The sequence below is a fragment of the Callithrix jacchus genome, chromosome 14 (genome assembly GCF_049354715.1).
Source record: "Callithrix jacchus isolate 240 chromosome 14, calJac240_pri, whole genome shotgun sequence".
Taxonomy (NCBI): domain Eukaryota; kingdom Metazoa; phylum Chordata; class Mammalia; order Primates; family Cebidae; genus Callithrix; species Callithrix jacchus.
Window position 1 is genome coordinate 71332475 of NC_133515.1, and position 18779 is coordinate 71351253.

The following is an 18779-nucleotide window of genomic DNA, read 5'->3' on the forward strand; positions in this document are numbered from 1 at the left end:
ACTCCCCCAGTATTTTAGCAGTGAATGTCCAGCATTCTGGGAAATCCCTTAGTCCTAGGCAAATAGGGACAGTTGGTCACTCCAGCTGGAGGTATGTATTTGAAAGTCAGCCAAGCAGAGGAAATAGATGAAGCTGTGGGCCTGGAGGAGATCTCCTAAAGAGCCTTAAGAAAGAAAGGAAAAAGTTACCATCTTGAATTAAATTTTATAACTGTTGTTAACACTCAGAGACATTGCTCATATGAAACGTAGTTTCTACTTCATGTTCGTAAGTGTACATGTTCGTTCATGGGTTAAATAACACTTTTCATGAACCCGAACTATACTTCCTTTTGAACCCTGTACTTGGTTTTGTTCTTGGATCTTGGAGAGAAAAATGATCTCTTGGGGTAGCAGTTAGGTTAGTAGAGCTGATTTTGATAGGCTGTTTGAGGATTTCAGTAGGAAATATTCTTGTATGAATACTATCACCCTGTTAGGTGGAGATTTGCTGAATGGATTTGTACTTGTTATAGGAAGCTAAGCAGCGGAATCAACTGCTGGCACTAACGGTGACACTTCTCATTGAAAAACATTTTTGATTATACTTTCTTTTCTAGTTGTTACATCCTCTTTCTTTGTCAACCTGGTTTGTTAGAATACTATACTCAGTGGAGTTAGTAAATTACATGTCATTCATTTATTCAACAAATATTTATTGAGCTCCCTGTAGGGTACCAGGTCCTGTTATAGGTGCTGAGAATAGAGAAGTAAACAGGAAGGAATGTGTCCTTGATACATGGAGACGTAGAAAATAATGATCTGCTAGCAATATGTATTTTACGTGATAAAGTTTGGTGATAAGGAAGATTTTTTTCTTACTAGACTAAAGTAATATTTCAGCCAAGGCCTGAATATTAAGAAGCAGCAGCAGCTCTCTGTAGAAGAGCTTTCCAAGCAATGAGAACTGCTAGTGCCAAAGTCCATGGTGTATTAAAGAACGGAATGGACTGGGCATGGTGGCTCATGCCTGTAATCCTAGCGCTTTGGGAGGCCAAGGCAGGTGGATCATGAGGTCAGGAGATCAAGACCATCCTGGCCAACGTGGTGAAACCCCATCTCTACTAAAACACAAAAAACTAGCCAGGCGTGGTGGCACGCTCCTGTAGTCCCAGTTACTCGGGAGGCTAAGGCAGGGGAATCACTTGAACCCGGGATGGGGAAGTTGCAGTGAGCCCAGATCGTGCCACTGCACTCCAGCCTGGCATCGGAGCAAGACTCCGTCTCAAAAAAAAGAGAACAGAATGGTATAAGATGAAGTTTAATGAAATTGTCCAAATACATAGGGCTTTGTGAGCCAGGATGAAGAGTTTGGATTTTGTACTCACTGGGAATCTTTTTGTTTTCTGACAGTCTCTAACCACATGGATATAAAAGTAGAAGGTATCTTGGAAATTGTACAAACATTAATACCTGTGGATCCTAGTAGGTCGCTTTAAGATTATGAACAAATAACATACACGTGTGTGTGATAGAGTTGCGTAGAAGTGGGGAGGAGACTGGATGAAAAAATGAGGAACTTCATGAATGTGTAAAATAAATGGACATAAAGTTTCTGTTCCCAGAAAGTAACTATTCCTTTCTAAGCTGCCACTTTGTTCTTAAACCTAACAAAGTGAAAGTCTGTGTTTATGGGAAAAGGAAAGGATTTTCTTCCTTCTTGTGCTTGGAAAGTAAATTATTGTTTGGTAAATATAGATATTGGCAGAGGCTTACCCTTACTCAGTTGAAGTTATGCATAATTATCTTCCTGGCACTTTGAGTCTTGATACTTTTCTGGGAATTTTGCTTCAATATATTGGCTTTAAATGTACTTCATGTTTAAATGTGAAATTAATTGCTTTGTGTTGCAGGTGAAGTAATTTCTTTAGGCTACCATGAATCATTCAGTTAATACAAGAAAACAGTTTATTAATAGTAATAAACTTCCCCAGTTCCCCAAGGGAGTTGGAGTACCTCAAAAACAAATGAGACACAATTCACTTCAAGTCAGTCACAAACAGGTTATCCACTGAGTGGCTTTTCCATGGAGATTTTAATTTTCTAGTTAGCTCTCCGTTCGTGCCATCCAGTTCATTTAGAACTATTAATACTTTAACCCCCCACCCCAATGATAGATGTTCAGGGATTGAAATCAATCTGAAAAGTAACCTGAATAAAACATAATTGAGGAAGATAATGTCTTAAAAATAATATTATCTGGTAATACATTCCAAAGCCATCTGAAAACATTTTGTTAATTATGTGTCCTTTGGAATTTTTTTTTACAGTTCTGTTTTAAGGTGTAGCATAGTGCAAAGCGACTACTAGGTACTTGATAGAGTCTTTTAAAAAATGAAATAGTGAAATCCACTAAAACAAACAATAGAGAGTTGATAATATCTTCATCATGAGCCAGACCTGAGCATTTAGGGCAGGCACATTGAAATAATGTCTTTTTATGAGGCAAGGGCTTTGGCGTCACTCTCTGCCACTTAGTTGCTATGTAATCTTGAACAAATTATTTAGCTTCTCTCTCTTCTACCCCCTTATTATACCCAGTTTTTAAACATTAGTGTGAAATATAGCATGTACTAGAAGGGATAGTGAATACTAAAATTAGCAGTTGTACAATCACAATGGGAATACCTGGAGGAAGAGCATTCACGGCAGAGAGAATGTTAGGTACAAAGGTCCTGAGAGGTATGGGCTTAGGGTAGGTATTTAGTGTACATCAGGTTAACCATTTATGACTAGAGTAGTGTGAGCATGGGAAAGAGTTGTAGATGAGATCAGAGAAGTTATGAGGACCAGACAGCCTAAGACATTGTGTGAAGACTTTGGCTTTTACTCTGAGTAAAATGGGGAGTCATTAGAGTGTTTGTGAACAGAGGATTGACATGATCTGGTCTTTTAAAAGGATAACCCTTACTGCTGTGTTGATAATAGACTGTAATAGTGAAAACAGAAGGACCGATTACTGGGTTACAATATTGCTGTACTACAGGAAAGAGATAGTGATGACTTGGAAAGTGGTGGAGATAGTAAAATGTGATCTGAATCTGGATACAATGTGAAGATACAGCAGACAAGGTCTGTTGACAGATTAGATTTGCTATTTGAGAGAGAGAGGATAACTACAAAGTTTTTGGCTTGAGCCCCTGAAGAGATAGATTTGTTATTCTTTTATTAGGTTCAGCAAGACTGTGGGTAGAGTAGGTTTTTGGAGGAAGATCAGGAGTTTAGTCTGGGGCATGTTCAATTTGGTATGTCTAGTAGACACCCCATTGAAACTACTGTGGGTTTATACTTTGTTGAAGTACATCCTTTAGAATTTCTTTTGGTGAGAGTCTCTGGGAGGCAGACTTACTCTTTCTATATCTCAGACTGTCTTTATCTTACCTATGCTTTTGAATGTACTTTTATGGGGTATACAATTCTGGTGGACAGTTATTTTCCTTTAGTGCTTCTGTTATTGCCAGTGAGAAACTTGTCTTTGGTATAACATATATTCCTTTGAAAATCTCCTATTTTCTTTAACTCGCTTATAGCTTTTAAGTTTTTTTATTAATCACAATTTTGCTATGCTATGTCTAGGTCTGGAACTATCATATGTATAAATACACACATATATATTTTATGTTTTTAAAATTCTGTTTTGGGTAAATTTCCCAGAAAACTATCTTCTAAGTTGTGAATTATTTAGAGTTCATCTTATCTGTTTCTATCTATCTATCTATCTATCTATCTATCTATCTATCTATCTATCTACATACCTACCTATCTATCTATCTATCTATCTATCTATCTATCTATCTATCTATCTATCTATCTAACTATCTATCTATGTATTTTGAGACAGGGTCTCACTCTCACCCAGGCTTGAGTGCCTTGGCATGATCTCGGCTCACTGCAGTCTCTGCCTCTTGGGCTCAAGCAGTCTTCCCACCTCAGCCTCCCAGGTAGCTGGGATTACAGGCAGGTGCCACCATGCCCAGCTAATTTTGTTTTTTTTTGTAGAGACAGGGTTTCACCATGTTGCTCAGGCTGGTCTCGAACTCCTGGGCTCAAGTGATCTGCCTGCCTGTCCTCCCAAAGTGCTGGGATTACAGGCGTGAGCCACTGTGCTTGGCTGAAAGTATACTTTCATTTGTGATATTTCTAATCTTGTTTTGTTTTGTTTTGTTTTGTTTTGAGACGGAGTTTCGCTCTTGTTACCCAGGCTGGAGTGCAATGGCGCGATCTCGGCTCACCGCAACCTCCGCCTTCTGGGTTCAGGCAATTCTCCTGCCTCAGCCTCCTGAGTAGCTGGGATTACAGGCACACACCACCATGCCCAGCTAATTTTTGTATTTTTAGTAGAGACGGGGTTTCACCATGTTGACCAGGATGGTCTCAATCTCTTGACCTCGTGATCCACCCGCCTCGGCCTCCCAAAGTGCTGGGATTACAGGCGTGAGCCACCGCACCCGGCCTTCTTTTGTATTTTTATACATGCCTGTTCTTATTTCAGCATGGCTTGTTTTTTCACGATTTCTTGCTCTTTATTTATTTGTTAAGGGACAGGGTCTGTGTCACCCATGCTGGAGTCCAGTGGTGCCATGATGACTCTCTGTAGCCTTGGATTCCTGAGCTCAAGTGATTCTCCTGCCTCAGCCTCCTGAGTTGCTGAGACTGCAGACGTGAGCTGCTATGCCCGGTTACTCTCTTTAAATAGAAGTTATCCTTTATTTATTGCTTCAGTATCCTCAACATAGTAATTTAAGGTCTTTGTCAGACTGTCCCATAAAATTCGTTTATATGGAATGAATCTATGTTTTAATTACTGATTTTTAAAATTGTCTTTCTTAATATAAAATTTACTTCTGAATTTTGAATTTTGGCTTGCTGGCTGTGATGGGAGCCTTTTGTTTTCTTTGTTGGTCTCTTTCTAGGCTCTTTCTATCGGAGGAACTAGATTACGTAGTGGTATTTTGGGTCTCCCACCCCATAGTGAAATTGGGGTATCATAGATCTGGTCACTGAGTTAGTAGTCAACCTGATTAAGAGGCCCCTGTGCCTGTGGCTTTTCCTACCACTACAGCCTCAGGCAGCTCTGGCAGTAGACCGTTTTCAGATTCTTTTCAAGAGAGATGAGGCTGCTGAAATTCTTTGGCTGCCACTACCACTTCTCAATCTGTAACCCTGTGGGTCTCTGGTATCAGCACACCCACTACTTTGTATTTCTTTTGATTTTTACCCAGATGATTATCTTGTTTTTGAACTCAGCTGGTTTTGGGGTTTCTATTTGTATATTTTTCATATTATTAATATTAACTTGCATTGTATGTATAGGGAGATGTCCTGTCAAAATGGGAACTCATCTGTTGCATCTCTGTTCAATTGAAACTCTTTTTTTTTTTTTTTTTTTTTTTAAGACTAGTCAAGTGCAGTAGTGAGAAGAGGGGAAAGAGTAGAACAGGGAGTTCGATCGGAACTCTTTTAATACTTACTTTTCTCGTAATAACAGATGATTGTAGAAAATGACCATTAAGAATTTATTAGACATAAGAACAAACTCAATCCTCCCAACAACCTTCATTTTATAGAAAAGTGAGAAAAAAAAAAAGAAAAGAAAAACAGTAGTTTATTTCTTGACAGTATCTGTTTAACATTTCATATATTTAAATCAAGTTCTAAGCAAGGTTCACACACTGCATTTGGTTGTTATGTTTCTGAATTTCTTTTAATCTAGTGGTTGAGAGTTTTGATAGCTGGTTCTGGTGGCTGAGGACAGGAGTGTCGAAGAGGCAGGGGTTGAGGTGATGGATTTTAAGACATGCTAAAAGGAAACCTTTAGAATCACAGAGCCTGCTAGGAATAGGGAGATGTAATTGTAACATTTATGGCTGAAATAATATTTTTTAGGTCCATGTCAAACTTTTAAAAATGCCTCCTTTATAGTAGTAGTATTTATATATTTTGTTCTATGTGAAACATATAGCTGAATCTGAGTTGCTATTGAGAATGTTTAGTCAGTAACTGAAGTTATCTATTTTACACCAAACTAGAATAAAGAAAAAAAATCCCAAATGTGTTCCTAAGAGATCTAATTCTCACTATAAATTAGAAATCGTTTATCTTTCTCTAGCATTTCTTCATCAACTTAAAAAAGGGTGTTTTTCCTTTAGACTTTATCTGTTCATTTTCATATATTAATTTCTGTTAAAACCAGATACTGTGTTCCTAACTGTGTCCACCTACCACTGAATTTGGCATTTCTTGGGCAATGTTATATAGTCTAGTAGGGCATACATTTAAAAATTTTCTAAAAATTAAATGTTCTTGAGCACTCTAAGATAACACTTAATGTAATAATCCAGAAGCTCACTGATGTAATGTTGAAATAGCCTCAGAACGTTTTATGCCTCATCCCAGGTAAATTGCTTTAATTCTCCAGAGGATCTAGTCGAAAATTGTATTTCTGGTAGGCCTCATTTTGAGAGAGATGCCAATGATTGCTAAAGTACAGTTTACAATTTGTTTTTTTGAATATATTTAATTCCTATAAATATGGAACATAAATTATAGTAAACCATAAAGTTATATTCTTCTTCGTTGTAAGTCTTGAGTTGTAGTGTATGAAATATCTGTGAGAGCATGATCAACCTTTCTCAGAACATTTTGAGTGTGGTTGCAAACCTACATATTAAAACTTATTTTGCACACAAGACACATGCTTTAAACACTGCAGTTGCAAGAAATGAAATTTTTAGATCTTAAGACCCATAATAAAGAGGAAAGTAGGTGAAAAGTGTGAGACATTTTTTAGTTTCACCCCTACTTCTCAATATAAGAATATAAGAACATAAGAATATATCCTGAATATATCTTAACAGTGTAAATGTACATCAGTAGTTTATACTTTTAACTTTGATACCTAATTCTGAATGTTTGATTATATATGCCTTTTAGGTGCCCGAATGTGGATCTGCAAAAACTGCCGGAGCAGTGGCTATGGAGCGTTTTAGAGGAAATTAAATGCAGTGATCCTTCCTCTAAACTCTGTGCTACAAGGCGCAGTGCTGGAATTCCTTTCTACATACAGGTAGTTATCTGTGGGACCCTGGCTGTTTGTTTATATTTGTCTTTTGATCTTAGTATATCCTAACCTGTTTGACATGTGAATATATTACATAAAGGACATTTCTGTCTTTTCAGCAACATAGCATTTGTGGCTTTGTTTTAATGTGGGGACGGTGTGTTCCTGTGACAAGATCTGTTCTTGGAACAAACCCTCTAAAAGGTCAAATAAACAGAGGATGGTATAGATTTCTGTCTGTGTATTAAGCAGGCAGACATCACCGTGGTGCATTCATTGCTCACTTCCAGGAAATGCACATGTTGCCCCACCACCCCACTTTATTAAAAAAAAAAAATGTCCTCCTTTCATCTCAAGACCTTCAATACTCTCTGTAGGCAACCAGTGTTAACATTTTCTTTTCAATTCTTTTATAAAACATCCATCCGTAAAATAATCATAATAGTAGCTAACATTTATTAGTGATTATTTCACATACATTACCTCATTAACTCCTTTCCTGTACCTATCATCATCCATGTTTTCCAGATGAAGAAACTGGGGTTTAGGCAAGTTAAGTGACTTGCCAAAGGCCACAGAGACAGTAAGAACTGAGTTAAGACTTGATCCCAGGCAGCCTGACTCCCGAACCTCTCTTCATATGAGAATATGTGTGTGCGAGTCTGTTTTCCTTTTCAACATATATGAAAACATACTATATATACTGTTTGCTCTTTGATTTTACTTAATAGTATACCTTAAAGATTGTTCCATATCAGCACATTTAGCTATGGCTGTTGATAGGGGAAAAAAAACTTTTTTTGAGACGTAGTCTCACTCTGTCCCAGGCTGGAGTGCAGTGGTGCGATCTTGGCTCACTGCAACCTTCTTCTCCTGGGTTCAAGCAATTCTCCTGCCTCAGCCTCCCAAGTAGCTGAGACTGCAGGTACATGCCACCACGCCCAGCTATTTTTTTGAATTTTTAGTGGAAACAGCGTTTCACCTTGTTGGTCAGGGTGGTCTCAATCTCTTGACTTGGTGATCTGCCCACCTTGGCACCCTAAAGTGCTGAGATTATAGGCGTGAGCCACCGCGCCCAGCGGGAGGATATTTTATTTAGGAATTAAGACTATTACCTTCATGAACCCAAAGAATAAAAACCAGTGTCTTCATAATACTAAATCAGACCCCATCCTGAAAGGCCTTTGTTTAATATAGTAAGATTAAATCCAGTAATGCAGTGGTATAATAAAAGCACTGAAAATAAATGGAATGAAGTCTGGTTTTTTTCATGCCCCTACATTTTTTTCCTTCTCTTTCTTACTCCTCCCTTAAATTCCTAAAGTCTCTTTAGGATCTTTTGGTGACAAGATCATTGAAGTTGTTCTGCTCTACAGATTTTGGTGACCTTCATAAATCAACTTTTATGTGATTTGACCCATTCTAGATCAGCATAGTTCATTCTCCTTCCCACAATTCACTCTGACCTTGTGTTTTTACATGTCATTTGTCTGTCTGCGATCAGATGTTAAGACAGCATCAAGTTCTCACTGCATATTTGTGCAGTGTGCTTTTTTCAGCTCTGGTGCCCAGCTTGTACTAAGTACTGGTCATAGTGAGTAATCAGAAGGTGTACTTTCTCACCCTAGCCTTGGCAAGAATGCCATAACTTTACCCAGCTCTTTAGGAGAAAAAAGCCAGGGTTCCCTGAAGACATTTCATAATTGCATGTAGCTTTTCACTTCATTTTAATTGAATGAAGTCTAAATTTAAAGAAATACCTGCTTAAAGAGAGTCTATTTCCCTTAGTGTGACTTACTAATAAAGTTATATTCCTGTTTTGGTGGAAATCTGTGTAATGTTAGGTATGGAAAAGAACTGTCTACATAGTTCATGAGTTTGCCTTTTATGTAGACTTATTAAAAATTATGTTCAATATAGACATGAAGTTTTTTGAAGTCATTTAAAAAATATGTTATCTGAGCATAAATAAACTATGAGAAATTTCTTCTAAACCGAACTATTTTTTCATATGTCTTTATTTTCCTCTTCTGTAGATTTCAAATGCTTCAGAAGAGGCTGACTACCTTGAAACTTTCACTCTTGAGAGGCTGTAGCTGTAAACATGAAAAGTAGATATGGAGGAAGGGAGTCTGAGAATGTGACTAAAGTGATTTTTTTAAACAGCTTTAATGAGATATAATTTACATAATATAAATTCACCCCTTTCAAGTGTACAATTCAGTGGTTTTTAGTATATTCAGAGAGCTGTACAGCCATTATGAAACCTCTCATACTCATTAGCAGCCACTTCCCATTTCTCTCTGCCCCTGCCACTCCGCCCTAGGCAAGCACTAATCTACCTTCCAGCTCTATTGATTTGCCAATTCTGCACATTTCAAATATATGGAATCATACAATATGTGATCTTTTGTGTCTGGCTTCTTTCACTTAGCATAATGTTTTCAGAGTTCATCCATGTTGTAATATATATTAGTACCTCATTTTTGTTGCCTCAAGTGGTTTAATACCCTGTTTTTATGTTTATTGGATATTTGCAAAGTGTTAGATACAAAGTAAATAAGAAACTACTGAAAAATTCAAATATAGGGCCTCTTTGGTGTTCGTAGTATTTCTTTTGGTTCCATGGAGTTTCAAATGCTTTGATTTGATTACTCCTCCAAGTAATGATTCTTTCCTGAAGAATTAACTGCTTAATCTTCAGGGAGTGTTAACATTCTTACAAGAAATTTAATCCAGAGATTTTTTGTTTTTTAAGTAAAGAGAATTTTCTTGTTGGATATATTTGTTACTAAAACTGATTTGTTTACTGTATCTGAGAACTGCCATCTACTTAGGGCTCTTAAGGAGTTGTCAATAAGAGTCATTTTTTTTTAGCCTTTTAGAATTGTAAAATTTAATGAACAAACTGGAAGTGACCTTAGTTAGAGATGACATGATTTCACCTTCACCTGAATTTAGAGATGAAGAATCTGTAAGTTAAACTGTGATGTTAAACCACTTGCCCAGGGCCACATGGCTTAATTGACTTTCTTTGATAACCACGTTTTTATTAACGGGATTTTGCATTTTGGGATTGATCCAGGGAAGCAGCAAAAAAGTGTATGAAAACTAAGAACCCTGTAATTTTTGCATTTTCCATAGGCACTGTTGGCATCGGAACCAAAGAAAGGCAAAATGGATTTGTTGAAAATAACAATGAAAGAGTTAATTTCTTTGGCTGGGCCTAGAGATGACTTACAGAGCACAGTCCCCCAGGTAATCATGGAAATACACAAACTCTGCAGTGGTTTTAAATTTTGCTTTATTTTTTAACAAAAAGTGTCGGCTGGCGATAAAGAACTCTTGAACATTGGACAGACATTTCAAGCTTGTTTGACTAGTTTTTCTTTTTTTTTTGTCTTTATTGTCCACAAAACAAATCATTGCTTCAGTTGAATATATTAATCAAAACAAACAATTTTTAAACTCTGGTGAAAACATCCAGCTTATATAAGATATTTTATAATATTATTGCATCTAAAAATTTGAAAATGTATATGCTAGCACTTTAGAATTTCATGTGTGCTTCTTTGAGTCTGTGTACATTTAGAAAATTTCCTTTAAATGTAGTATCTAAGTTTTGGGATGTTTATATTTTACTAACATTTAGTTCCTTTTAGCCACTACCTATATGTATGATGTTAAAGCGCTTGTCATAGCTCCACTTCACCACTAGGGAGTAAATATTAATACCTATCAAGTACTGCTTGTACGTTATAGTCTGGGCTTCCTCAATTAATGCTTCATAGTAGGACACTCTTTTTGTTTTTTTTTTTTTGAGACAGAGACTCGCTCTGTTGCCCAGGCTGGAGTGCAGTGGGGCCATCTTGGCTCACTGCAACCTTGACCTCCTGGGCTTAAGCGATTCCCATGCGTCAGCCTCCCTAGTAGCTGGGATTACAGGCTTGGGCCACTACACCTGGCAAATCACCTGAGACCAGCCAGCCTGGCCAACAGGCTGGTTTCGGAACTCCCGACCTCAGGAATCTGCCTGCCTTGGCTTTCCAAAGTGCTAGGATTACAGGTGTGAGCTACCGTGCCCAGCTCTATAGTAGGACACTCCTACCTAACTGTAAAGGGCCATGCTAGGTCAGGGAACAGATTGAGAGCTGAAGTTTACAATCAAGTACTATAAGTACATATGATTTTATTTCAGAGCCTGTGGGAGGTGTTAAAGGGAGCCGATGGGCCAGAATGTGGACTGTGGAAAAGAATCCCCATTCTTTTCCACAGTCATATGGATGGAACATAGTCATATGGCCCCCAGTGGCCAGTGCCCAAAGATATGAAATGTCTTTATTTCCTTAAAAAATTGACTAAAATGTTGTTAATTAACTTTCAAAAATGATTATTTCAAGACATTTTTCAGTGAAATGTGGAAAAATATAATTGATTCTATTTTCCTAGACTATCACTTTAAAAAAGTTCATGTTGAGTATCTTTTATCTGAAATGCTGGAGACCATAAATGTTTTGGATTTTAGATTTTTTTATTTTTTATTTTTGCATATTTGCATTATACTGAATGAGTCAGCATCTCTAATCTGAAAATCTAAAATGTTCCAATGACTATTTCCTTAGAATGTCATGTTGGTTGATGCTCAAAAAGGTTTCGGATTTTGGAACATTTTGGATTTCAGATTTTTGGATTTGGGATGCTGAACCTGTGCTATTTTTATAAGAGCATCTAAAAATAATGGGGCTCAGTTTTAACGAGTGCTGGCTAATCATTGCCCTCCTCCAAGTTGATTAATGGCATTTTAGTGATCATTTTTATGAAATTGGTGAAATTTAAAAATTTTGTCTCTGATCAATCTTCTAAGCTTAAAAGTTGATAATTTGCTTTCCTTCTCCCCTCCCATGGTTCATTTCTTTATTATTTTTATTACGTATCTTTGAAATATTTCAGCATACAGAGATGTATAGTGAGTAATAAACGTCTTTGAAACCAATTTCAGTTTTAAGATTAAGCATTACAGAGACTGTTAGTTATGCTGTGGATTCTTCCACATCTCATTCCCCTTTATTCCTTCTCAGCTGTTATCACAACCCAAATTAGTGATAATCATTCCCAAGCATTTTTGTCCTATTTTTATCTCCTTTTAAGCGAATGTTGTTATCCACACTTTTTATACTTTGGTTATATCTAGCAACATTATATTTTAAGATTAGAAAGCTCCCGTTCAGCTCCTGTTCATTTTCATTTCTGAAGAGTATTTTATCTTACTCTATTTCCTTTCATCCCTTCTTCTTTGAATGGACATTTGGGTTGTTTCTGGTGTTCTTCTATTACAAACAGTGCTAAAACAAACATTCTTGTGTGTCTCCTTACACATGTGAATGTTTCTCCAGGTTATATACCTAGCAGTAGGATTGCAGGATTAAGGTACGTACGTTCAATTCAATGCTGTTGTGTTGTCCCCAAAGTGGTTGAACTAATTTATATTCCCAACAGCAGAGTATGAGAATTTCCATTGCTTACCAACACCTTTGTATTATCAGTTTTTGACTTTCTACTTAGTGTGAAATGGTATTTTCTAGTTTTATTTTGCATTTTTCTTATTACTAGTTAGCTTTAACATCTTTTCATATATTTATTAGCCTTTTGGTTTACTTCTGAGAATTATCTGTTGAAAGACTTTGCTTACTTTAATATTGGTTATTTGTCCCTTCATTTTTGTTTTGTAGGAGTTGGATTTTTGTTGTTGTTTCAAAAATACTGTCTTGATACTGATTTCTTTTTGATTATTTGAATTATGCGTATCTTCTCCCAATTTATAGTTTCTCTTTTTACTTTGCTTGTGGTCTCTATTAGTGTGTAGAAATTTTAAATTTTAATAAAATAGAGTATGTCAGCTTTCTCCTCTATGGGTTGTACATTTAGATCTTATTTCAGAAATTAAACCCCAAGATCAGAAAGATATTTTATATATTTTTTTCTTTTTTCTTTCTTTTTTTTTTTTTTTTTTTTTTGAGACAGAGTCTCACTCTGTCTCCTAGGCTGGAGTGCAGTGGCATGATCTCAGTTCACGGCACCTCTGCCTTCCAGGTTCAAGTGATTCTCCTGCCTCAGCCTCCTGAGTAGCTGGGATTACAGACTTCCATCATCATACTCGCTAATATTTGTATTTTTGGTAGAGATGGGGTTTTGCCATGTTGGCCAGGCTGGTCTCAAACTCCTGACCTCAGGTGATCCCCTGGCCTTGACCTCCCAAAGTGCTGGGATTACAGGTGTGAGCCTCTGTGCTCAACCAAGAAAGATATTTTATATTTTCTTTTAAAAGTTTTAAAGTGTTTTTTGTCACACTTGTCATAATTTTGTGTAAATAAAACCATGTTATTTTTGTTATTGTTTTTCTTTTTACAGCTGGATCTTGCTCTGTTACCCAGGCTGGAGTGTATACAAGTCTTTATATTACCTGTAATTTGTCTTCGTTTATGTATAAAATAAAATAATTTAATGTTTGCCATTTGGATAAAGAATACAGAAACATTTCTGATAATAATACATCCTTTTCTTCTTGATTTATACTGCCTGTATTGTGTGTTTTCATAGATAGATGGTTCTGTTTCTGTGCTCTCTTCCACTGGTCTATTAATCTATGCCTGGAGCAAAACCACTATTTTTATTTTTTTGAGATGGAGTCTTACTCTGTTGCCCAGGCTGGAGTGCAGTGGCATGATCTTGGTTCACTGCAACCTCCACCTCCTGGGTTCAAGCTATTCTCCCATTTCATCCTCCCAAGTAGCAGGGATTACAGGCATGTGCCACTATGTCTGGCTAATTTTTGTATTTTTAGTAGAGACTGGGTTTCACCATGCTGGCCAGGCTGGTCTTGAACTCCTGACCTCAAGTGATCTGCCTGCTTCAGCCTCTCAAAGTGCTGGGATTACAGGTGTGAGCCACTACACCTGGCCTAAAATCTCTATTTTAAGTATTGTGTCTTTATAAAAAGTTATAATATCTGGCAAGGTGAATCTCTTTTTTTGATTTCCCTTCAGAATGACCTTGGCTGTGTTTGTCCCATTGCTCTTCCATAAAAAGATTAGAATTAGCTTGTTAAACTCAATAAAAAGCCCTTTGGATTTTTGTTTGAAATTTAAATGTATTGATTTATTTGGGAAAAATTATCTTTTTAAATATTGAATCTTTAATGAGCATGGCTCATTTCACCATTTATTCTGATCATTTAATGTCATTTATTATTTTTTTAAATAGTTCCACAAGTCATTTTTTTTTTTTTTCTTGAGATAGAGTTTCACTCTCATTGTCCAGCCTGGAGTGCAATGGGATGATCTTGGCTTACTGCAACCTCTGCCTCTTGGGTTCAAGCAGTCCTTCTGCCTCAGCCTCCTGAGTAGCTGAGATTACAGGCATGCACTACTATACCCGGCTAAGTTTTTTATTTTTAGTAGAAACAGGGTTTTACCATGTTGGCCGGGCTGGTTTTGAACTCCTGAACTCAGGTGATCTGCCTTCCTCAGACTCCCAAAGTGCTGGGATTACAGGTGTGAGCCACCGTGCTCTGCCTGTAAAAGTCTTATAGATTGTTTTTGAGATTTATTTCTAATATCTTATTGTTCTGTAATTAATGAATGGTATTTTAAAAAATTATATTATCTATTGCTGTTGCAGAAGAATGCAGTTAATTTTTGGGTTATTATTGTGCTTATATTCAGCAACCTACCAGAATTTTGCTGTAATACAGCAAATCACTTATCTATAAGTTCTTTTGGATTTTTTTTTTATGGACAATCATATCTTTGAGAAACAATGCTAAGTTTGTTTTAACTTTCTAATTTTTAAGTCTTTTATTATTGTACTTTGCTCCTGGAACCTATTGTGCAGTTTGGTATAGAAAGAGAGATAGCAGGCATCCTTATATTGTTTCTGATATTTGCTGCAATTTTTAATCTACCCGTTATCTTATTAAGGAAATTGAATTTTATTGAATATTTTTGCATCTTTTGGGATAAATATGTTTTCTTCTAGAATTTGCAAATGTCATTAATTGTATCAATTTTTCAATTTAATATTATTTTTTCCATCTGTAGTTTTTTTTTTCATGCTGTCCCTGTCCTGTTTTTTTAAATGTGCATCTTTTGTACAAATTATAGTACACATACAGATAAGTGTACAAATCATGTGTACCTTGGCACAGTTTCACAGAGTGAACACACTTTTGCATCCATCAAGAAATAGAACATTTGTAGCACCTGAAAGCCCCCTCTTGCTCTCTTCCAGTCCATACTGTCCTCTCCAAGAGTAGCCACTAGCCTAATTTCCAACATTCTAGCTTTAGTTTTATCTGTTTTTTGAGTTTTACCTAAATGAGATCATACATTATTATTGTTGTATTTATTTTAGATACAGGATCTTGTTTTGTCACTCAGGCTGGAGTGGAGTGGTGCAATCATGGCTCACTGTAGCTTCAAACTCCTGGGTGTAAGTAATGATATTGCCTCAGCTTCCTGAGTGATTGGGACTACAAGTGTGTGCCACTGTGCCCAGCCAGTTTTTTTATTCTTATTTTTTGTAGAGATAGGGGTCTTGCTTTGTTGCCCAGACTGGTGAAACAATGGTATAAAAACATTATAAACCATACTTCTGAAATGATTTTTTTTGTCAACATTATGTTTCTGATCTTCATCCATGTTGTAATCTATTGATTCTTAGTGCTGTGTAATCATGTATAATTTATCTTTTCCACTGTTTATGAACATTTGGATAGTTTTTAATTTGGGGTATTAAAAACAGCATATTTAAGAACATTCTTGTACATACCGAATGATGAACACATGTACATTTCCGTTTAGTATATGCTTAGGAGCGGTTAATGGGTATATATATATATATATATATATATATATATATATATATATATATATATATAGAGAGAGAGAGAGAGAGAGAGAGAGAGAGAGAGATAGATAGATAGATAGATAGATAGATGTTAACTTCAGTGGATGCTATCATTTACCCTCACCTTGTTTTGATAGGCTATACTAGACTTAGAAATTTGAGAGTCTTCTCTTCACAGCTTAAGATTAGGATTATCTATTATTTTTTATTTGGTTTAATATTATTTTAAATGTATTCTTTTATTTGTAGTATGTCTGCTTCGGCATTCACAATATTAGGTATTTGTGCCTTCTTTCTCTCCTCTCTTCTTGGTTAGTCTTGTCAGAGGTTTATTTCTGTTTCAGAGAATCAGCTTTTGGGTTTGTTAATGTACTTAGCTGTAAATATTTTGTTTTGAGGCTGTGCTATTGAATGTGTTTAGATTTAGATTTGCCACAGTTTTCAACCCACAATTAATTTTCAACTTCTTGTTTTAGGTTCATGCTTTAAATATCCTTAGAGCATTGTTCAGAGATACACGCCTGGGAGAAAATATTATTCCTTATGTAGCTGATGGAGCTAAGGCTGCAATTCTGGGTTTTACATCACCGGTCTGGGCAGTAAGTGCTGTTACTATTTATTTTCATTGATTTAATTATGTGTCTGATTAGGTTTTGATAACCTAATCTTTCACTGGATGATAAAAGATTTTCCTGCACTTTACCATGAAGTTTCTCTAAGGGAGAAATCTTTGGATCAAGCTACATTTTTTATTCTTGATATTTCATGGTTCCATTTTCACTCATTTGTTGACTTATTAGCCATCATTCTTTGTTTTCTTATTTTAGTGATTGCTTTAGGGTTTACAGTAGGCATCTTTAACTTATCACAGACTCCCCTCAAGTGATATTACACCATGTCACTTAAAGTATAAAAACTTAATAATAGTGCACTTGTGTTTCTCTCCTCCCATTCTATGTACTGTTATTGTCACACATTTTACTTTTATGTGTGTTGTAAACCCAGACTACATTGTTATTATTTTTCTTTAAACAGCCAGTTATCTTTTTTTTTTAATTTACCACTTTAGCCATTTTTAAGTATACACAGTGCAGTGGCATTATGTGCATTCACAACAATGTTTATCAGCACTGTGCATTTCTGGAACATTTTCATCATCCCGAGCAGAGGCTCTGTACTCATTAAACACTGATTCCCATCTCTCATCTCCCTTGTTCCCAGTAACCTCTATTCTACTTTCTGTCTCTGTGGGTTTGCCTGGTCTAATACCTCATATAAATGGAGTCGTACAATATTTGTCCTTTGGTTATTGGCTTCTTTCATGTAGTATATGAAAGGTTCATTCATATTGTGGTGTGTGTGTGTATGTATTGGCTTACCACTACACACACACTCACACACAGACACACACCCCACATTTTCTTTTTTTAATTTTTATTTTACTTTAAGGTTTGTTTTTTTTGGTTCTCAGTGTCCCAGGCTCCGTTTGCTTACATCTGTGGTGTCTATTGCTCTTGCTCTCATCCCACCTTTAAAAGCTGCCAATATGGTTTTAATAAAACTTGAAGTATTATCTCAAACATTTTGCATTTTGAGCTTTATCATCAATTTTGTGATAAAAAGGTTTGGTCCTGTGGGCAAAGAAATTGCCCTTCTCTGTGAACTTGAAATCGTATCATGGATAGAGGATGATATATTTTACCTACAAATGACAGGAGTCCTGGCCTCATTATTCTACCTCCAGCTAGAAAGTAGATTCCCACAGGTATGGGGTGCATGGTCCACCAGCTTTGCAAGGGCCTTTTAAATGTTTGAGACCTGAAGAAAGATTTATTGACTCCAAAATATGAAAAGAAACCTTTGGGTAAGAGAAGAAAAAGGAACAAGGGATGAGAAATAGAAAGCTTCAACTTGATCTTTAATGCTGTCTCTCTTTCATTTATGGAAGGACATTCAACATGGCATCCTTGTCTTCATTTAATTCCCCCCCTTCAATGAAATTTTGTCATCTCTTTAGTAGTGAATATTCAGTAAGATGCAGGATCCAGAGGATTGTTTAATTGCCATTTAGGTTAAGAATCACAGAGCAATTTACCTGGGGGCCAGACCTGAGCCTCTCAAGCAGCAGAGATGGATGTACCTAAACATGACCTCTTGTCCCCCATTTGAATTCTTCATTTGAATTTAGCACTGAGCTTCTAGAATTCTTTTCTTTTCCATTTATTCAATTTTTCATTCAAAAATTTTGGTTAAGTAAAATGACTACAAAACGCACTGAGCTTCCAAGGTTCCTTTTACCATTTAAAAAGAGTCATGTAGTGGGAGCAGATTTACAAGATTTACAGATTTACAAGAAAAAAACAAGCCCATTCAAAAGTGGGCAAATGATATGAACAGACACTTTATGAAAGAAGACATACATGAGGCCAAGAAACATGAAAAAATGCTCATCATCATTGGTCATTAGAGGAATGCAAATCAAAACTACACTGAGATACCATCTCACACCAGTTAGAATGGTGATCATTAAAATATCTGGAGACAACAGATGCTGGAGAGGATGTGGAGAAATAGGAACACTTTTACACTGTTGGTGGGAGTGTAAATTAGTTCAACCATAGTGGAAGACAGTGTGGCGATTCCTCAAGGACCTAGAAATAGAAATTCCATTTGACCCAGCAATCTCATTACTGGGTATATATTCAAAGGATTATAAATTGTTCTACTATAAGGACACATGCACACGAATGTTCATTGCAGCACTGTTCACAATAGC

At 36.4% G+C, this 18779-nt stretch overlaps 1 protein-coding gene across 4 annotated transcripts in view; it reads left to right on the forward strand.

Moving 5' to 3' along the window:
* The window catches only part of THADA (THADA armadillo repeat containing), a 361249-nt gene that overhangs the window by 67346 nt on the left and 275124 nt on the right, over positions 1-18779 (forward strand). For all 4 annotated transcript variants that reach the window (XM_035272684.3, XM_035272683.3, XM_035272686.3 and 1 more), the window contains 3 exons: positions 6973-7105; positions 10244-10357; positions 16480-16602. In XM_035272684.3, coding sequence (XP_035128575.3) covers positions 6973-7105; positions 10244-10357; positions 16480-16602 — 370 coding nt within the window. The remainder of the gene's footprint in view (positions 1-6972; positions 7106-10243; positions 10358-16479; positions 16603-18779) is intronic.